This window comes from Eschrichtius robustus, chromosome 11 (assembly GCF_028021215.1).
Source record: "Eschrichtius robustus isolate mEscRob2 chromosome 11, mEscRob2.pri, whole genome shotgun sequence".
NCBI lineage: Eukaryota > Metazoa > Chordata > Mammalia > Artiodactyla > Eschrichtiidae > Eschrichtius > Eschrichtius robustus.
The window spans coordinates 69,013,127-69,035,342 of NC_090834.1; the positions used below are offsets into that span (position 1 = coordinate 69,013,127).

The 22,216-nt window shown below is 48.6% G+C and overlaps 1 protein-coding gene across 4 annotated transcripts in view; it reads right to left on the reverse strand.

Annotated features, from left to right (window-relative positions):
- The window catches only part of GALNT18 (polypeptide N-acetylgalactosaminyltransferase 18), a 337,221-nt gene that overhangs the window by 47,141 nt on the left and 267,864 nt on the right, over window positions 1-22,216 (reverse strand). For all 4 annotated transcript variants that reach the window (XM_068556029.1, XM_068556028.1, XM_068556030.1 and 1 more), the window contains exons 7-8: window positions 11,089-11,274; window positions 3,641-3,778 (exon numbers count right to left, since the gene is read on the reverse strand). In XM_068556029.1, the coding sequence (XP_068412130.1) occupies window positions 3,641-3,778; window positions 11,089-11,274 (324 nt within the window). The remainder of the gene's footprint in view (window positions 1-3,640; window positions 3,779-11,088; window positions 11,275-22,216) is intronic.

Genomic DNA, 22,216 nt, shown 5'->3' on the forward strand with positions numbered 1-22,216 from the left:
CTCCTTGGCTCTGTGTCATCCACCCCCCCATTAAGCAGGTGGTCTGTTGAGGAAGTTGGGAGAGACAGGCTGAGATAGAATCCTGGCTCCAGCTGTGTGGCCTTGGACAAAGCAACATAATTCCTTGTCTGTTTCCTTCTCTCTCAAATAGGGATAATACTAGTGCCAACCTCATAGGTTTGTGGATTAACTGAAACAATATCTACAAGTACTCAGCACAGGGCCTGACAAATAGCAAATGTGCAATAATTGTTAGCTGCTATTATTACCGCTATAACCTTTCTGAAGGCCGTTCAGGGAAACTAGCTTTTATGACTGCATCTATGTGCCAGGTCCCAGGTGAAGTGCTTTCCATGCATTTTCCCACCTAATTCTCAAAATAACATAGCCAGATCGGTAATACTATCTCTTTTAAGGGTGCAAGAAGTGTGTTACAGTAGGAAGCTCTGCACACCTGGTCTGTAATGCTGTTCCCACTGCATGGACCCTCTGCCCCGGCCTTCTCTTTTCCCTGACTGAATCCTCCTCTTCCTGTGGTTCTCAGCTTCTCTGTCACTCTGGAAGCCTTTCCTGACCCACATCTGGGTGTGAGGCCAACACCTCCATTTCTCTGATTGCAGCACTTAACACGCCGTATTCTTGTCACGTCTCCACTTGCCCGTCTCCTCTATCAGTCACCAGACCAGCTCTCAGGCTTTCTCACTGCCTGCGACGTGGGTCAGCCCTGGCGCATATTAGACAGTAAGTATGTGTGAATGAATGAAGAAAATGAACAGTGAATGAATGGCATCATAGTTGGACAAATGGCAGAGCTGGAGTCTGTCAGTCTCCAAAGTCCAAGCTCTTTCCATCATGCACGTGGAGACAATCCTGAGACCGTGAAAGACGCCCCATGAGGTGATGTGACTATAACCTCTCAGGTTTTGCAAACTGTCAAGGTCACGTCGTGATTAAGTAGCAAAGCTAATGTTCAGAAGCGGGCATGTCTGCTTCCAGATGCTGTTCCATCTCTACTGTCAGCACCAGAGCTGGGATTATCCAAAGCCATGCCATCTCCCAGGCCCGGAGCTCGGTGATCCAGGCGGATGCCCATGCCCACTCAGCGGGGCCCACAGGCCCTTCAGCCTGCAGGAGGCATTAGTGGGACCTATTACTAGATTAATGGGCAGGGTTATATAGACTTGACAGTGGCCTGAGAGTCCCAGGGGGTTATTTGACCTGAGCAATGCAGTTTAGGCATGAGTTGGAAGGGAAAAAGGAAAAAAAAACACGCGCCCCTGAGAAGACATCTGGTCTTTCTACTTCAGAATAAAAGTAATCACCAGGAAGAAAGATTCAGCCCCAGAAATCCTCTTGCTCTTGTGCTGCATCCTGCCTTGCCCATTGTCACCTTTCTGCCCCCATTAAGAGTTCATTATGCTCCTGGACAAGCAAGCATATCTCTGCTCATGTAAGAACCCAGACTGTTGAGGAGACAGGAGGGAGGGGGGCTGGCTGGGCCCTGAACAGCAGCTGGCAGATGAACATGCAGGGGGTCAGAGACCTCCGCCAGCCCCAGGAACGGCTGACACAGCTCAGCCCTCTGGGATGGCGAGTGGATGCTTTTCAGCACAACAGAGTGAAAACAGCCCCAGCTGTGGACTCAAACGGATCTGGATCACAACCCTGTATATGCCACTTACTATTTGACCAACCAACGGCTTCTGGGTGTGGTGGTGAGGAGACTACACGGTAAACCTGCTGTATGTGCTCATAAGATGAGACCCTTTTGCTTGGAAGACAAGAATGCCCTGGGCCAAGACCCAGAACTGCAATGGCTGCGTGCATACACCTCCACTGTTATTGCTTTCCCTGCTTCTCTGGCTGAGTTTGGCTAATACTCTTTAGCTACAGCTGATAGCTTGGTGAGACCATGAATCCAGAAGCTTGCCCTGGCTCCCAGAGGTCCGGGCCAATAGTTTCTCTGGAGCCACAGTAGCATAACTATTCTGTTTGGGCTGGGTTCAACAGTGGCCAAGCAGCACACACAACTTGCTATGGGCTGAGTGTAGGGGTACCAGTAACTGCCGCATCCTCAGGATGGTTCTGGGGAGGTAGATGGGACGGATGGGCACCTCACAGTCCAGTGTGTTTCCATGGTGATGACAGGATCTGGAGCCTCAGGTAAAAGCTGGGCAGCGCCAGCTGAGGAGTTTTCTGACATCTGAATTGTACCAGCCTGGGAAGTGGAGAGGCAAGAGGCTACTGGGCAGTTCTCTCAGGACACGTCAGCCATGCCATGGGGACTCTTGTGGGAAGATATGACCCCCTCCTACAGGTTGGCCTCCGGGGACAACAGAGGCCCTGCAGGAGGGTGGGAAGGGGGGAGTTCCTGGGACCTTGGCTCTGTCTCCTTTAGAATCCTAGGATGTGAGAGTTGGGAGGCCCTCAGGGAACACTGAGGCCAACCCTTCAGCAAGGATTCTTCCCCTCCCAGGCTGATGTTGTACCCATAATGTTCCTGCCGAGGCAGGTCTTGAACTCAGTTCTGAGCACAGGTCATCAAAGGAAGAGGCCTCACTTCTTCCTTCAAGTTTTCATCCTGGGATATCTAAAAGGTCTGAGGGGACACTGCAAAGGGAGGAATGAGAGTGATATCAGAAGCTGATGTTTTAGACTCAGTTTCACTGTTGATTAACTGTGAATATGCGCAAGTCACTTTGCCTCTCTGTTTCCCCATCTGTAACACAGCAGGGGGTGGGGGTAAGGCAGGTGGCCCCAGGGGATAGTTTTGAGGGTAGTTTTGAGGGCTTAGCTGTCATAGAAAATCTTTATGTGTTCAGTCAGCAAAAACCAGGTGAGATATCCAAAAATCAATCAGGTATTTAAAATACCTTAAGAGTTGTATGGTCCTGGGGATATTGGAAGAATGGGAGAGTTTATAATGTTCAAAGTATTTTAACCTTAGACACAAAATACATTTATGTATCTGAGACATTCTTCTACCCATGAGGACAGTATTATTTTACCACACTTCACATATGAAGAAACTAAGGCCAATAGACATTAAGACACTTGCCCAGGAAGTGGCTGGGTCAAGATTGGAACCAGGTCCAAACCTTTTGCTCTGTCCCTCCATCTTGCTGCCTCTGCTGGGGAAACTGCTCGCTGCCAATCAATAAGTGGAAACTACTAAAACATCCCTCAAAATACAGCAAACTCAGGAAGGTTATATTTCCCAGAACGCCTTACCAGGAGGCTCTGTGTGAGTGAAAGACATAGCCCCGTGGGTGGGGGAGGCATGCAGGCTGGTTGGTAGAACTTCAGGCACCCACGCTTGAGGAACAGTGGGGTTTGTTACATTGTCTTGCAATCTTAACCTGACTGCAGGTTTTTGTTTTATTAAGTGGGATATGCAGGTTTGGGGCCAGAGCTGAATTGCTTAGGACTGTAAAGGAGAGACTAAGCACCTCTCTCAAGGGAATGGAGAGGTTTGGGCTATGAAAGCATAGGCTGCCTCCCACTCAGCTCCAGAAATCAGCCTCTTGTCCACAGGTCTACCACAGGTCCCATACTGGGGGCCAAGAGGCTCTTTCCCTCCCTGACTCTCCACACCTCTCTCTGGTCCTGCTCGCTGTCTGCGTCTGGGCGAGCTCCTTACCACCCCATAGGCAATGATGTCTGAGTACATCCTCATCTCTGGGTACACGCTGACCAGGTACCACCGGAAGGTCTTGCACTGCAGCTGTTTCCTCAGAGCCTTCCTTGCAGTGATGTCCCCGATGTCGATTCCTGAGTCCTGCACAGGATGCAAACACAGAGATTCAGCCACCACCAGGGCACAGCTTTTCCCTGAACCTCCCCAACCACGGTTCTGGAGACTATCTGGTGAAGGGACAACCTGGGAATATAACTCATGCACTTCCCAACGTGTGCCTTGGCCCCATAACCGTCCCCGTTTGGTCTGTGAAACATCAGATCAGCACTGATGGGGACTGTCATCAAAAGCCATTGAAAATAAAGATGCAAATCCTTAAAAATTACTAAAAAAAAAAAGCTGTAGTCTTTGTATAAGTGAAAGAAATGGGAAGAATACAGTCTGATTAAGGTTTTCTCTACCTCAAGAGATAAGATGAGAGATTCTGAACTGCTGGGGGAGAGGAAGAGGGAAGGGAAAGAGTTGAAGATGGAATAATGCTAATTATATTACTATTCCTAAGGATCACGGCAGCTAAGTCTTACATAACACAATGTGTCAGGCTGTGCTCTGCATGAGACAGGCACATATATTTATATTTTACTTATATTAAACTTATGTATGTACATGGTCCCATTTAAACCTATGAGGGAGCACAATATAATCCTCATTTTACAGATGAGGAGTTGAGACAAAGGGAGGTTCAGTGACCTCCTGGGTGACTTGCCCAGAGTCCCACAGCTAATAAGTGGTGGACCTGAGAGTTGAACCCAATCAACCTGGGTCTGGAGTTTGTGCATTAAAATTTACCCGGCGCATTTTTAGGAGCCTGCCCTTCTGCCTCCTAAGACCAAGCCCCTATGGGAGAAGCAGCCTCTCTCTTTACGCCTGGGGGGCTTAGCATAGACAGCACTGTGTCTCTCACTTCCCAGGTGTACCAGAGAGGTGGCCCTTGAGCCACCTGCTGCCACATGCAGCAGACAAGGAGTAGACATGGAGACATGGATGTGTCCTTGAGTGAGAGCGAGAGAGAAGCCCCTACGTTTCTTGTGGTCCCAGAGCAGAGGGGAAGCCCTGGGCTTGCACCCCAGCTGTTGAACAGGGCACAGAAGCAGCTGAGAAAGAGCTGATGCCACAGCAGAGGATGGAGGGGGGTCCCTCCAGCTGGGGATCAGATGGAGACGGGTGACATCTCAGAGGACGACACCATGGAGCCAGGGATCAGAGGGGCACGTGGTATCTCATGAGACATCAGCCCAGAGCAGAGACAGAGGAAGATGGGGAAGCACATACAGCTCTCTCCCACCGACACTGCAGTCCATGTGCTGGCAGTGTGACCCCATCTGGTTCTGCCATCAACTCCGGGATCAAGTTACGGGGGTTGGGAAATAATGAAATTGACAGTTTAAGTCTGAAATGTCTGGGAAAAAATCACAAAGATGGCTGCTGCATGTATCTGGACATGATCAGAACACATTTTTGATATCAGTCAACAGGGGCTTGAGTCAAAACAAAATGTACATATAGAAGAAATACATTTATTTTTGCCCACCAGAGTTCAGGTCATGTAAAAATTTGAACCTGCCACAGCCTGAAGGTTTAAGTTCCAGACTCCTAGGGTGCAGTTTCAGTGAGGATATACCTTTTGAATATTTCTTGATGACCTTGTCTCTGATGGGTCTGCTCCCTGGCTCCTGCTGGGAGCCCTCCCAGCAACTGCTACTTGGCCTTTCTCTGCTGGACCCCGGCTCCCTGACGATCAGGAAACATGTTCTGCTGACCTCTGTACCCACAGTCTAGCGCTGCGCCTGAACTATATTGATGAGACCGAGTTGAAAAAATATTTATGAAATAGTGAACTTAGCAACTGACAATAAATGTATCCTGCTCACCCCACCCCCACACCCCAAGACATCTGTTAAGTATTAACTCTTTAAACTTCTCTGCACTTTATCCTCACATCACAAAGCTATTTGCCTGGATCCAGGTCTTCTCGCTTCATGCTATACTTGCCTTTATGTGATGACAAATTAACACTGTCTCAGCTTTTACAGAAAGCAACTAGAAGAACCTACCTCAGGAAGGCCTCTGTATTTTCCTAAAAATCTAGGTTCCCATGGGAAAACTTCCTTTCTACATTCAGGATCAAAGGAAGGTTTGTCTCTCTACTTATAATCTAATCAAAAGTGGGGGAGAGACAATCCATCAGGAGTCCACCTCTCCTTTAACTTCTAGGAGACTCAAGAACCAGAGTTTTGCTCAGCTTAACGTGTCTGGATATCGTGTCCCTTTCCTCTTCCTGTTTACTAATGGACTTTTGCCTTTCCATTTTAACGGTTCAGCACATCTGTACTGTGTGTTTACAGTAAATTGCATCAAACTCTTTTTCAGAGCAGGGGGAGGAAATTGAGAAATAAGCAAACATTCTCAGAGAAGGTCACCTTGACCTTTATTATTAGAAAACAATAAACGTATCTTCCCCCTTTGCTAAATACTTAGTGTAGAGGGTTGAATAGTGCCCCTCCCCAGTATCATGTCCACCCAGAACCTCCGAACGTGACCTTATTTGGAAATAGGATCTTGCGGATATAATTAACTAGAGATCTTGAGACGAAATCGTTCTGGATTTAGGATGAGCCCACATCTTCATAAGAGAAAGGAGAGGGAGGCCTGAACGCACAGAGACACAGAGACAGAGGCAGAGAATGGAAAGATACATCTACCAGCCAAGGAACCCCTAGAGCCACCACAAGCTGGAAAAGGCAAGGAAGGATCCTCCCCCAGAGCCTTTGGAGGGAGCACGGCCCTGACAGCACCTTGATTTGGAGCTTCTGGCCTCCAGAACTGTGACAGAACACATTTCCGCCACCAGTTTGTGATAATTTGTTCTGGCAGCCCTAGGACACTAACGTACTTAGCCACACAAAAAGCTGTCCAGTATTCCTGCCTGTGTGTGCAGCCAGACACAAAATTCCTTGTAGCCAAACCCAAAGAAGGGCTGTTGCCTAAGAACCGTGGTGAGTCATCCTTGGCACTCAGCCTGTCTTCGGGCAAGAGGAAGCAGGGGCGCATCTAGAGCTCCTGAACCCTGTGTAAGAAAATACTGATGCTTTGCTGCAGACTGACTTTGTTTGTTGATAAGCAAACTGATTTTCACTTAAAGTAGAGGCTGCATGAGTGGAAGGCTCCTCTGGATTTCCAAAAGCTTGGGACTGAATGTGATTAAGAGTGAGTGAGAGAGCTGGTTCTGTTCAGTGCACGGCCCAGGAACAACTCCGCATAGAAGGAAGCGAGGGAGGATGACTGCCCAAGCAAGAGCATTTTAAAGCTGGGGCGGGAATGCAGAGGGTGCAGGTGATCACGGGGACAACAAGAGTTAACACTTCTCTAGTGCTTTCCATTTGCCAAGCACTGATCAAAGTCTTTCCACATATTAACTTATTTAATTCTCCAAGGAGCCACTAGGCAGGGGTGAAGGGTTCCAGCTCTACATTTGCAGTTGGGATGCTGTAGACAAAACGTTAAGTAAATCGGGAACACATGCGCCTGTGACTGAACAGAATGTATTGAGATGCCACCACATCAAGGGCAGCTGGGAAAATTACTGGGGAAAACATGGAGGGATGCAGCACCCACATTTCCTCCCTCTTCTTTCTTTTTCAACTCATCTTTATTGAGTGCCTAGACTGTGTCAGGTGCTGTCCTAAGCATCATGCATACAAATAGGAAGAAGTCACAGTCTGCCTGAAAGCAGAGCCTGGAAGATCCAGACAAGTAAACAGACTCTGCACACAGTGTGAAGCATGGCGGGAAGCAGAGAGTGCTGAGGGACAGTGGAAGAGGGGCCCTTAGTCCATCCCCAGGTGTGGGGCAGCCAGGATGAAGGGGAAAGGGAGGAGAGCAGTCAAGGAAGGCTTCCTGGAGTAGGTGATGCTAAGGGTGAGTTTGGAAAGATAAGCAGGATTAGCTAAACTAGTGTCACCCAAACCTGGTTTTCCCAAACCAGCACCTGGGGAGATTTTTACAGATTCCGGTACCACTATACACCTCCTCAGTAAAATCTCTGAGGATGAGACCCAGAATCAGTATTTTTTAAAAGGTCTCCCAGTGATTCTGATGCAGTTGGTCTGTAGATCTGCTTTTAGGAGCCACTGACCAAGGGAAAAAGGGATCACACATATGGCCAGCAGATTCATTTGTTAACAAGAATTAGTGAGGTTTTACTGAGCCCTGACCACGTGCCCCACCTTGTGCTAGGCCTGGTGACACAGATATGAATAATAAAATCTGTCCTCAGAGAGCCCATGGTCTAGTGTAGTGGTTCTCAGCCCTGGATGGACATTAAAATCCCCAAAGAGCTTTCTTAGAAAAAAAAAAAAAAAGTCCCCTTCCAAACCAATTAAATCATAATCTCTGGGGTGGAGGCCAAGTGATTTTAAAGTTCAGCCAGATTTGAGACTCACTGGTCTAATGAGAGAGACTTTCAGACAACGGAACATTCTCTTACAGGGCGATGATGCAATGACAGAGACACGCAGGCAAAAAGGGGCTTTCTCCCCAGCTGGGGCTGGCTTCTAGAGAAGAGGTCGCCCGAGCTGAGTCTGAAACGATGGAGGAGAATTGGTAAGGGTGGAGGCTGGGGAAGCGGTTTTGGGAGGAATTCCAAGCAGAGAGGACGAAATGGGCCAACACACCGAGATGAGAAACAGCCTGGTGTGGACGGGGAGCTCGGGGCAGTTCCCCTAGCCCACGCTGTCTGCAGGGCCTCCAAAACAAGGATGGTGGGCAGTGCGGCTGGAGAGGTGGGTGGAGGAGAAAGCTCAGATCCATGTCTAACACCGGACTTTATGCCTGATCTTGTGCACACGGAGAGTCGTGTAAAGATTTCAAGTAGGACAAGGACATGGTCGCTGTGAGTTTTTTAAAAGGATGACTTTGGGCAGTGGGGAGTATGAACTTGAGGGGTAAGACTTGAGCCAGGAAACCAACCAGAGGCTGTTGCAGAGGAAGAGACGAGGCCTGAACTCAGAAGTGAGAGGCATGGAAAGGTGGGCTCGGTGATGGACTGGGAATGGAAGACGATTAAAGGAAGACCCTCAGGTCTAAGCTCACATGTCTGGTCAGAGGGTGGTACCATGACTTCAGACAGAGAATAAGAACAGAAGCAGACTCGGGGGGGAAAAAGATGTACGCAGTGCAGTCAGATTCAGTCTGAAGGGCCTGTGGGAACAGCCAGGAGAAGATGCGTGGCTGAAAGTCTGAAGCTAAAGGCAGAAGTCAGGCTGGAGAGAGTAACTAGGAAGCCGTCAATGTACAGGTGGTGCAGAGCCCAAGAGTAGATGGGATTACCCTGGGGATGCGTATCATGAGAGCAGGTGGCCAAGGACAGGTCCCTGGGGAGCACTTAAGCCACCACTGGAAGCAAGCCTTGCCCACAAGGAGTTGGGAGCAGTCGGAGAGAAGAGGACGCTCTGGGGTGTGGAATCCCGGAGCTAAGGGAGTGAAGAGTTTCAAGGAAAAGGTGGGATCCTGTAAGCGAAAGACTTAAAATAGCCATTAAATTCAGCAGTTAGGAGGCCCACGATGACTTTGTCAAAAGCAGCTTCGAGGTAGTATTGGGATGTGACTTGAGAAGTGGACGGGAGGTGGAAAAGTGTTGACTCTTTCCACAAGCCTGAAAGAGGCAGAAGAGGGAGTCTGGACATAGAAGCGAACGGGGCGGGGTGGGGGGGGGGCGTCAAGAGGAAACACGCTGACCCCTTCCTTCTCCTCCTAAGGCTTCGTCCTGGACATTTCCACCCCTCATCGGCCTTTCTTGTGTTACCCCCCAGCCCCACCCACTTGACTTGGTTTGAACTCTTCTAGGAGTCACAGGCAGACGCTGAGTTTCATCATTTTCCAATTACTTCTACTCACTCACTTCTCTACTATTCTTTGGATTTGCTGTCTATTTCAACATCTGGCAGCTGCAATCGGGGGGAGAGGGCTACAAAGTCTGCAGCTTTGGGGTGCAGAGAGAAGGGGGACAACAGTAATGGACAGGATGCCAGTCCTTTGCAGAAGCCGGGGATCCACACCGCTTCGCTGGTGAGCTCCTGGGGAGTTTCCAAGTGTGCTTAACATTTTGCTATCAGAGGACACCCACAGCAGGGCTCAGCATCCTGCCCAGAATGCTGTGATCCAACGCCCACAGCCACAGATGGGGCTAGAAGGCACCACCGTTTCCCTAGAAACACTCCCACTGTCAGAGCTGCATTCGGGCCTGGTTCATTAGGGCTGGCTGCACTCCCGCTGGTACTGCTTGGTTCTTCATTCTTCTTCCCAGCTGCTGAAATCTCACTGATTGTAGGAGGATGCAATCAGCCCAAGACCGCTCCCCCTGGTCGTGGTAGTGAGGGGGTTGCCTGAAAGCTCCCACCCATGACCCAGCCTACTTTCTCAATCACTCAGCCTGAGCAAAACATTAGCTTGGTGGACACATCAGGGAAGAAAGCCTTCATATGGAAACTTTAAGCAAAGATCAATCATTGCCCTATTAGGAAGAGAGAGCGGAGGCTTTCTAAAGGACTCACGAGGGGAAGCCATGGCCTTGGGAGGAAAGCAAGAGGTCATGCAGTCAACAGCTCCGTTTCACATAAAACACAACATAAGCAACGATCTCCAGGCAGACCAGCTGCCAAGCAGGTGGGGATCCCGTGGCTGGCATCTGTTGGGTTCTCCCAACCCAGCGGTCCAAGGTTACTTCCATATGACACACAGCAAGGCTGAACAGAACAACCAAAGAAACATTGCTTTCTCTCTCACACGTCTTAAGTGTGGGTGACTAGAGGGCTAGAGGACAGTGGCAGGCGATGATGAGGTTCGGTCAGGGTTAAAAGTAGCCTAAAAAATGTGGGAATGTAGCCCAGCCCCATCCATGTGGCTCAAGCAATCCCAAAGGCATAGGAATATTCCTTATTGGTCTGGTCAAAGGTTCAATGGAGAAGTTTGAATCCAGTCCACAGGGAAATTAAGGTGCATTTTGTGAATTTTGATAATCACTGGGATATTTGTCATCCAGGACCATGAAATATCTATTGTCAGAGAAGCTGAGAACCTGGGAGCATGTTGGAACCTTGGAGCCACTTGGTCCAACTTTGTCACATAGAATGAGGACACTGCTGTCTGGAGGGAAGGAGCCCTCCTTCGAGGAGGAGGTGACCAGGGGTGGGGTGGGTAAGACATGCCTTAGCACCCTATAGTCAGCCCCTTTTCTTCAACACCTTGTATCTTAGGGTTTGAGAATTCACTCCAGCATGGCGAACAAGACTCTGGCTATCCCCTGGGAAGAAGGGTTGAATCTCAGGTGTGTTTTGTTTGTTTTTTTTTCCCCAACAACCCCCAAGAAACACACCCCCATGAGGGCTTCCTACCTCTTGGGGTATGTTCCATGCCATGTACACATGGCTTTTAAATTCGTCCATCCAGACTTCAGCCACCCTGAGGGCGTTCCTGCGGACATGGGCCGTGAGGTCCTCGGTGTAGGGCTTGTGGGCTCGCTCGATGTGGGCAATCCGCGAGCAGGGCAGGACCTCTACGCTCCCGCCACACTGCCACACCTGCGGAAGACACGGGCCATGCGTCAGTGCCCAGACCTGACCCTGAGCCTGGAACCCAGACCACACAGGTGACCATGAACGCGAGCTCAGACACACCCAGCTCTCCTCACCTTACTCTCCTGTCTGCAAAGGGAGTGAGCTGTACCTTATTTCTACTCCTAGAACAGGAAGGTTATTGAGTCATTAATTTGTGTCTTGTTTCCAGTTGCTGTGGATTTACCAGCAAAAAATTAATGCACCCTCCCTCTCCAGTCTTTCCGCCCTCCCTCCCCCAGAGAAGAGACTAGACATTTTGTGACCAGCGATCTGGGTTCTCCTTGCCCTGGGGGAGAAGTTAAAATCCTTGATAACGGTCTCTGCAGCCGTGCTTGACATGGAGGGACCAGCAGAGCCTCCCAACAGAGACATCGCCTTAAAATGGACCACCTGGGCCTGGACACGGATGAGTGATCTCCACAGGGAGAGCCAGGCGCCCTGCTCCGGCTCCACCTTTCCTGGGCTCTGAGTTCTGTCAGAACCCAAGGGAGGGGGAGCTATAAAGAAGGGAATAGTATGAAACTTCTCCCTGACCTTGGTGAGTAGGAGCTTGAACAGGATGCAATTTGATTTTGAAAAATAAAGAAAAATGACCTTGTAACCTGAGCGTCGAGGGACAGTGTCTTGGAGCCCTTGCCACAGTCATTCCAGCCACTCTGGAAGTTCAAGGTTCTGGAATGTGCACATCCTTTTGTGTCTTTAGGCCTTTGCCCATTCTATTTGTAATTTTGGAATGCCCTCCCTACTCCTTCTCCAGCTGAAAAAAATATCATCTCTCAAGAGCTTGGCCACCCAGCCACACTATTGTGGGGTCTTTGTTTAATTCTTGGGGCAGAGCTTCCTCCTCTGGCCCTCAAAGCTCTTGATACCACAACTTACCTGCTAATAGGTCAGCCTCCCCCTCACTCTGTGTTGCTGGAGGGCAGAACCCATATCTCATTCGTTTCTCATCTCCAGCACAGAACACAAGGCCTGGTACATATTGCTACTTTGTAAGTACTTGTTGAATAAATATATAAATGATTGATGCCTAACCAGACAATATCAGTAGATGGTTGGTGCTTAGTAAAGTGGGATGAATCTGAAATACCTGGTCAGAGAGGATGAGTGAGGCTTTTGGCGGAAAGCAATCAAGATCTCTTGGTGGACAGCGGTGGTCACTTATTAGGTATTGTCAACTGGACAATTTGGCGGATGATATTTGCGCTTATAACGTGTACTCATCGACAACCGTAGGTCTTCCTCCAAGGTAAGGTCAGCTTCAAATTTAGCTTAATTCCCCTCCCTCCCGTGCTAGTTAGGAAGAGAATGTCTTCTCTTCCACCAGGCTATTTCACACCAGTTGGTCCTGTTGGAAGTTGGAAGGCAATAGACGGACTAAGCTTGTCTTGCATTTAGTATATTATTAATATTTAGGGCCAATGGAAAGGAAACAAGCATCCCCACTGAGCGTCCACTATGTGCCAGGCACCGGCACAAATCACACATAGTAGCTGTGTGACCTTGGGTTATTTACTTGATCTCAGTGTGCCTCAGTTTCCTCATCTCCGATGGGGATCCCAACAGTTCCCATCTCAAGAGGTTGCTGAGGAGATTAAAGTGTTCATATACAAAGTGCTTAGAAAGATGCCTGGCACATAATTAACGATCACTCAGCCTCAGCTATTACTGAACAAATGATACACAGCAGAATCTTCAGAATAACCCTGTGAGGTAGTGGTTATTGTCTCCAATGCCAAATGAGGAAACTGAGACCAAGGCTGTCCCTTGCCCAAGACCACACTGCTGGTATGAAGGCAAAAGGATGAGTCTGAGCCTGACCGAAGCTCAAGGAAGTGCCAGTGCTTCCCCAGGTGACCATGCTTTGAAGGAAGTTTCCACACCCAGGGGTGGTTCTGAGGACCAGGAAAGGAAGCCATGGAAGGCTCTGGGGTGTGTACATTTATGTCCATGACCCATATATTCTGGGGACTGTGCTGATTTCCAATTCACTTCGCTCAGATTTGCAAGGAAAGCCTGTGAATACTGTGAATATGTTACTGATAACACACGGAGTCAGGGTAATTATTCTTTGTGCCACTGGAACGGAGGCTACTAATTGACATATTTCAGCGACCCAACACAGTACATGATTTGGAACAAAGCTCTTTTATTCCAAGACCTGTCTCTCAAAGAGTCAGTCGCCATTTCATCTTAGAGTGGGAGCATCTGCCGCGGTTCTAATCAGAAGGGTGGTGGCAGCACCTCCCATTCTGCCCTTAGCTGCACAGTGAAAGGAGCCTTGTGAATTCACTGCTGACCTCTTGAAGCCACTCCCCTTTCCCCATCCTGTAGCCACCGCCCTCATCCAGACCGCTGCCATGTCCCATCTGGACTCTGCAACAGCCTCCAAACAACTGCCCTCCCTCCTGCCTTCCTCCTCCAGTCTCTTCTCCACCCAGCAGCCAGAGTGATCTTTTGAAGGTGTACATTGGATCCCGTCCCGCCTGCACGGCGCCCTCCTCAGCACAGCCCCTGAGGCTCCAGGGGCCTGGCCCCTGCCCACCCCTCCGGCCTCGCGCTTGCTTCCCAACGTACTCCGTGCTGCAGTCATGCTGACAGTTTTTACTTCCTCCAGCATGCTGGGTTTCCTCTCACCTCTGGATTTCTGCACATGCAATTGCATACCCACCCCGCCCCGCTTCACCTGACATCCTTGGGGTGTCAGTTCAGCGTCACAGTTCTGTATCCCCTTCAACTAGGTGAGCCTGTCATGCTCTGTGGTCCCAGCCCTGTCTTTCCTGACCATGACACTCTGGTACCTGCTGGTTTACTAATCTCCTTCCCTCTTTCAAAATGTTCTCCAAGCTCTTCACCATATTCTCCATTAGACATGTGCTAAATGGTGCCTCGAACAGATCACGGGTTTCCAGCAGAGGTGGGGTGGCTGGGCTGGGTGGGAGTAGCACATAGTTTGTAAAAGCACGGCTTTGGAGCCAGCAAGAATTGGATTCCAATTTTTACCTCTGCCACCTGCTGCTGTGTCACTTTTGGCAGGATATTTCTCCTCCCAAGTCTCAATTTCGCCCGGTAGAAGAAGGGGATGGAGTGAGTGCAGGTAGGTGTTTGACCCTGAGCCTGCCTCCGGGTGAGCTCTGTATGCATGGCAGTCGAGGTGGGATCAGGACATCTGGGTCTATTCTGGCCCCACCATGTGCTGGCTGAGCGGCAACTCTGGGGTAATTAACATCTCGTCTATGAAACTCAAATTACAGCGATTGCTACACTGAGCTGCGGGCTCTGGAAGCCCCTGTCGTAGTGCTCGGAATATTGCAAGCCCTTAGCCTGCACTTGTTATTACTGAGTATTTTATAATAACCATTATGATTGCTGCTATTGGCTTCTCCTGTATAGCCACCTTCAGGGGACAAATTGATCGCAGAGGAGTCACGTGTCTGGCTGAAGCCCAGCAGACAACAGATGTGCTGCCCTCCAGAGTGCCTGGCCCAGCAGGGAGAGGTTCCTCTCCAGAGACTGGAAGCACCTGTTCACCTAGAGGTTGTCTCCGCTCTCCTCTCTTCTGTGAAAAGAAACTCATCTATTGTGAGCATCTGCCTTGGATATATAGCCTTTGGGTTCCTGGCAGCTTCTGGTTGGAGCAGAAGATGTGTATTTGGCGTGTTTGCCCCTCCACTTCTGGACCCTGACCAATGACCCTGAAATAAACAAGAGGGAGCCCGTGCTCCACGATCCCCACACGACGAGTAGCTCCGCTGACCAATGGCTTGCTCCAGAGAGAATCTCAGAAGTTTTACCCACAGCTGATCTCAGAGACCCTCTCGTGGATGGCAGACAAAGGATAGGAAAGAAAATCACTGGCATTTGGACCTCATGAAAGATGACATCATGAAGCTTCCATGGAGGTTTGGGAGGATGAGGAAGTAAAAGGGATCCAGGCCTGGAACACAGGTCTTAGCTGGCATGATGTGGCAAGACCCAAACCAGATAGAGGCTATAGACGGGAGGCATTGTGCCAGAGAAGCAGGGCCGCTGGAGGGAGGGCAAAGATGTGGGACAGAATGATGGCTCAGCATTGCAAGTTCTAGGGGGTGGAGATGCCAAGAGGAGGAAGGGCAAGGGTTGGGTACCAAAGGGGTGGCTGAGAAATGAGGACCAAGGGTCAGCAACCAAGAAGGCAGATGAGGTCGTAGGGCACAGGAAGCCACTACCAAGGTAGAAGTTACTTTTTACCTAGTGCGCTTGTGACCCAGGCTCATAACAAGTGAGGCGTGTGCTAGTCTTACAGGCACTGGGGACGCCTGGTGGCACATCAGCCCAAGGCTGGACCTCGTGGCTTCTGGATGGGCACTGGGCAACATGTTTCTTGACCACACCAATTTTTTTTCCTGTCTCTGTGCCTTTTCACCTGCTATTCCATCTTTCTGGAATAAATCACCCACTCGTTACCCAGCTCAAATCTTACCTTCTTTCACCTACCCAGTCTAAATTAGATCCCCTCTGAATACTTTTAGCACCCGACCCTTTTTCTTAATAATGCTTATTCACAATACTTCTATTTATGTATTTCTTCGTTCAGTGTCTGCCCTCCACCTCCACTGCCCTGCTAAAGTATAGGCTCCAGGAAGACAAGAACCACGTTGCATATACCAGCACCAGGCACTCAGGACATGTTCAATAACCGTGATCTGAATGAGTGATTCCAGCAATCCCAGAGCCCTGGGCTTTTTACTCACCATATAGAGAGGCTGCTTAACTCGCTTAGCTGGCTCCTCTAATAAAGGCCATAAACATAAAACGTGCCAGATTTTACTGAACATAATGACTTCCTTCAAACCCAAGTGGTTTTTCAGCAAAGCTCTGACATTTAAGTGCATGCTGCTACAAACGAGAAGAGTTACTTTGGCTGCAGAGCTTGAATTACCGTTATAAAACTCGGGAAGTTATCAAATGAACCTGGGCGACTGCAGGCGGTTTCGTCTTATGGAACCATGAACTCACTGTAGAGAAAGCCCCCCACCTAGCCAACGCTTCCAGACACCCATGGAGGAGCTGCTGGGCTGCCCCCAGACGTGACTGAGAACCCGAACTGTTGTAAACAGAAGAGCGAGTCACACTCACCGACAACCCTTCCCAGGGAGCCCTAATCCTGTGATTGTTTCTGAAAAAACTTGGTGCATCCATCTGGGAACTACAAGAAAGCACGCAGGTCTTGGGGGCTGGTAGACAGAGTGTGAATCCTGCCTCTGTCACACATTAGCCTTTGACTTGGACCTGTTCTTGGATGTCAGTTGCCTTTTTATTGGGGCAACTGGCAGGTTTAAGAGATGCTGTATGAAAAGCTCCCTCTAGCAAAGATAGGCATCTAGCAGGTTCTTAGGAAGGATCAGGTTCCCTTCCCTTCCCAGGACTGGGAGCTGCTGGTACAAGGTCAGGGTCAGAAGACTGAGTTTATGTCCTATGTTTGCCACTTACATAAATAGACCTGTTTCCTTCCCAAGCCTCAGTTTCTCCCAGCTGCCAAATGGAGGAGCTGGACTCGGTGACATGTTAGATACCTTATACTTTTTGCATTCTGTGGTTCTAAGTGTTCTTGCCAGTACCTCAAATGTTACCCAGTATTTGAGACAACTGGTAGAGTTGTGAATTGGGAGTTATAAAATAGGGAGACACTGGAGGCAAGACATCAGGATACAGTGTGACCATTTCTCCTACTCAGAGTCTGGTGATCACTCTGTAGTCTTTGGTAGGAATAGCAGATAACACTCCCATATTAAATCCATTCACTGATTAATGTCCTTCTGAAGCACTGGGTTAAGAAGGATTCTGAGGCTCTGTCTGGGCTCAGTGGAAAAACATGCCACCATTTATTAGTAATATCTACCGAGGGTAAGTGATTGGGGGGCAGTGGCACCTTAGTCTTGTACTTCATAACCACAGTCCACAGGATAAGATCCCAAATCCTGTCCAGCTTTTATCTCCTTATGACATTTAATGAGTTCTTCTCTCTTGGCAAAATGTTCCCACTGTTCCCTTAGCCCAGACATCCTCCTTCCTGCTCTCCGTCCATCCAAAGCCAGCCTGGCCCTGTTCCTCCAAAGTCCTGAATCACGATTTGCACCACTCAAGTGGTCCTTATTTCTTGGCTCATGTTGTTAATTACCTTTTTATGTGTAGCTGTCTCGCCTAACTTGGCTGTGAAATGCTGAGATAAGAGTCGAAAGCCAACCCAGGCAGGCTGGCGGGAGGAAGACGAGGAAGATGGAGGCTGAGGCCTGAGAATGGCTGGCAGAAGACCAGCAACGTGTTTGCAGAGTGGCTGTAGGGTCAGAAATGCAGGCAAACAAAGACACTGACTAGGGCATCACCTAGACACCACATGCGTCTCACTCTAGTAGCAGCCGTGCATGGGAATGAGAAGGAAAGAGAGGTCAAACCTGGACAAAGCTAAGTCAAAAGCCAGAGGCTGTCAGCCTCTTCCCCCTATCACATATATTTATTTGCCTGGCTGATTCCTACCTACTTTCCCTGTCTGCCCTGAATTTGGTTAAATGCCTCTGCTCTGCATTCCCATGTCACCTATATACCTCCTCCAGCTGTGTGCCTGTGTACACTGTATATGTACAGTTTAAAGACACATAACACAAGGGACAACTGTTTACCTACCGCCCACTTAAGAAACAGTACTGGCAGCAACTTAGAAATCTCTGTGTACTCCTCCTTACCCACAAAGGTAACCCATTATCCTGAATCTTGTTAATAATTTCCTTGCCATCAAGCTCGACTACGTACTTAGTTTTACCTGGTTTTAAATGCTGTATAAATGGAAGTATATTGTCTGCATTCTTCAACTTGCTTCTTGCTTCATTTATTTTCATCACCATTGTGTTCCGTTGTATAAATGTACACACATTTATTTATGCATTCTCCTGGTGGTCCACAGTCTGGTTGTTTTCAGGATTATGAATAGTGGTCCTTCGAGTATTCTTATACATGTCTCCTGGCACCCAAGAGAGAGCACCTGTCTGTGTATCTACACATAGTGGAATTTCTGAGCCATAGGTTATAACACACATTCAACTCTCCCAGGGAGAGTGAAACTCTTCCAAAGTGAGAATCCCATGTTCCAGTCCCACCAGAACAGATGAGCACTCATGTTGCTTTACAATCTTGCCAACATTTGGTATCATTCATAGATGGGTGTGAAATTCACTCTCACTGTAGTTTTAATTTGCATTTCCCTGAGTACCAGTGAGATGGAGCTTTTTTCCTATTTATGGGCCCAAAACACCAGCCTGTGAGAGAAGACCCCTGGCCACCTTGCTCTCCTGAAGGAATCTCAAGAGCCTGAACAGGGCCTGGCACATGATAGATACTCGATAAATTGCATGAATGAAGGATTGAGAGTTGAGCCTTAGTTCTGACTCATCCCCTGTGCACTTTCCTTGGTGCTCTCCCAGCTTTCCAAAGGCAGATATTTCATTATTTTCAAGTGTAAGGAAACATTTTTTAAAGTCTGACAATGCTTATTCCTCCATCAGACTCCAAAGAAAAACATTCCCTGGGGATCCAGTTTCCCAAGCCCTGTTCTTACAATAAAACACTGCCAAAAGGTCTTTTGGACAGAATTGCTGCTCGGGGAAAAAAAAAAATGATGCTTTTTCTTGGAAGGTGTCCCTGAAGGGGTCTGATTTTGGGTCAGCCGTAAGAAGCCCTTGAAGCAGTTTCCCTGTTTGAAAGGGATCCTTCCTAACTATCAGAAGGCAGCAGGAGGATTCATCTGGCAGGAATCCAAGAAGAGACCAGCTGGGCTGGAATGTCTGCAAACTTTTCATGAAGAAAAAGTTAAAAGGCTGTTTTGCAGGGACTTGAGATTTGCTGAAATAGCTGTTTACCTATAGGAAACCCAGGGGCAGCCATGGTGCCAAGCTCAGCAAACCAGTCCATCATAGACAGGGGCCCCAGCTTTCCTCGGACCCTAATGCTCTGACTCTAAAGATTGGGACCGTGAAAGTTCATTTCCTTATGGGAAATTCCAGGAGGATCGCTTAGCAAACACGTGGTCATTGAGATTAGACGCCCTCTTTCAGTGGTTCCAAACAAGGTGAACTTATACATGGTTACCTTAAAACTCATAGCAGCCAACAGCCCTGATTACTATTGTCCAAATGCAAGCTGGGGTGGACTCAAGACAGAATGGAAGAAAAGGAAGAAGACAGGCCTGGTCCTACCCGGGGTTGGGGAAGTGGAGCCAGGAGAAGGGTGGTCTCCGAGAATGTAGCTGACCCCTATTGCTTACGAATATCTGTGTTCCTCTACATCTCCCAGCCTCCTTTGAAGTCGGGAGGGATTGTGTGAGCAGCTCAGGCCAATGAAATAAGAGAGGAAATCACAGCTGTCACTTTCAGGCCCAGGTGGGTAAGTATCCAGTGTGGGAAACCCATGAACACTTCTACCGCTTCTCCTCCCAATCCGCTGGATGTTTACACCAAGATGACCTTGAAGTTCAAAGACGGGGAACCCCCAAGAAAAGCAACCTGAGTCCTCAGTTACCACTTGGAGAAGAGCTGCCCAGGAGAGCCCCCCAACATTTAGAGGACTGTGAAGTGAGTGAGAAATAAACTTGTCCTGGGTTCAGCCTTTGGGGTTTGGGGGCTGCTGTTGCAGACTGTGATCATTTCCCTGATTCATACAAGCTGCCAGCATGTGGAGAGGCAAAGTGACCAGAGAGGCTTGGGCCCGGCAGCATGGATAACCAGGGGTTCAATCTATTGGGTGAGACTTTGCAGCAGAAGTTTCCAGGCATGGGGAGAGATTGTCCAGGTCCAGATGATAAGTCCATTCAGAGCAGGTCCCCACTAGGGACTGAAGATACAGAGAGGAGATTTAGTCCCCAGGGGGGAGAGAGGGAGCTGCCAGGGGTAAGCAGGTATTAGGACTCCTGCAAAACAGGCTGTAGGGGAGAGTCTGGTTCCAGTTCAGAACCAGAACAGCAGTAAGAAAAGCAAGGGAGAAGCCAGCAGGCTGGAAGGGGAGAAGCCAGGGGCTTGGAGACCATGCATGGCTCAGGGTTCCTCTGACAGCCACAGGTAGCAGCCCCATGGCAGCTCCACAGATCCTAGTGTGAGCCAGGGTAGGCGGGGCTGCAGCCACGCCACCAGCCCTGGTCAGGTGACACAGTCTAGCAGGGCTGACCCTCACAGCTTCCCCCTGCATGAAGCTGAGAAGGCTAGTTCTAGCCCAGGCGTTTCTATAGAACCAAAACTACAGGAGCCCCAAGCTCTGAGACAGAAGTATTGGCCACGTTCCAAATCAGGGTCCCATTGACACGTGTGCTCTCTACTCTAATTGCATCTTTTGTTTTGAACTAAGATCTCTGGCCCCATTACCATCACTGATGCTGTTAGAGAATAATAATGAGCTTGAATGTCACAGGGACTCAGGGAACAATTTTCTGAAATCCAAATAAAACTCTTCCCGTCCCTAGTGTGAGAGTCATTTTTATCAGATAACTCAGCCCATCCATTTACTCAGGAGTTCTCAGAGCCCTCTCTGGTGGGTTAAGCCCCTCTGAATTGCTGTGAGTGCCTTCTCCTGTGGATGTATTCAGAAAAGCTCGTTCTACCCAGCTGCTATTCAGAGCTGATCCCCAGGACTATGTTTAATTTATACTTTGCTATATGAAGATGAACCACTGACTCATTTAATGTGTTTCCTTTTTTATGTCTTTAATCAGCGGCTGCTTCTTTCCTCTCTCAGAAGCTTAATCTAATCAGAAACAACCCCTACTCCCCAAATGAATGGCTCGTTAGCATGTTCCAATCAAATTCAAATTGACTGTCCATACCAGATGCCCCTCCCACACACACACCAAAAGGGTGACACTGGTCCAAAGGATAAGCCAGGAGGATAAGTTAGGAGGGTCCTTTCTGAAATGCAGGGCAATCAGAATCACTAGAGGAAAGTATAATACAATCTGTCACCTCCCAGCACGGTGGAGCCAGATGACAGGTGACCCATGTGTCACTGGGACAGCGTAGGTGGGGAAGTTTGGCAGACCCTGGGTGCAAACATTAGAGGAAAAGCTGTGTGTCTGGCCCAAGCATCACACCCACATTCGGCTCAGAGGAACCCTCGAGGTTATCATTCAGATGATAAAATGAATCTGAGATGCTGAACATTTTCTCACTCAGAAGTATTTGTTCTGAAGAGTTTTCTTCTTACTCCACTGGAATTCAGATTAAGAAAGCTAGTGTGCCGGGTCTTCACTTAAAGAGATTTGCCCTTTTCATACACATCAAAATGAATTGTCAGCTTGGGTTTCATCTCTGATAGGTACCTACAGCAAACTCACTTTAAAAATGGGATTTACAAAAGAGATCAGCATTGCAGTATAGCAGAACTGCAGGGGACCTAACAGATTACCTTTCATTTCCCACCTGAGGTTCAAGGTCACATGATAATATAGAAGCACAGTAGGAAATGTTTCCAAGACCTCTGCCTCTTGAGAGACAGGAGGACATTTTGGTCAGAGAACAGGGGTTAAACAGTCTTGCTGTCAAATCCTACATTTCCCATTTGCTGGATCAGTGACTTCAGACATTTCATTTCACTTAACTAATATTCAGTTTTCTTGTCTGTGAAATGGAGACAAAAATGACACACTGCAAAAGTAGTTGTGAGGATCAAATGAGAGAATTTCAACACCTAGCCCAAGTTTAGAGCCCACTAAGTGTGAGGTATAACTATTATCAGTGTAAGATTCCATTGATGATAAGATTCACCACCGCTGTAATAAGAACTTTTCAGGGCAGGAGGAAACACCACATTCTGCTGAGCTCGAGATTTATATATCCACCTGCCTACATGTCTCCTCCACGTGTGTCTCTCTCAGGCGTCGCAAGCTTAC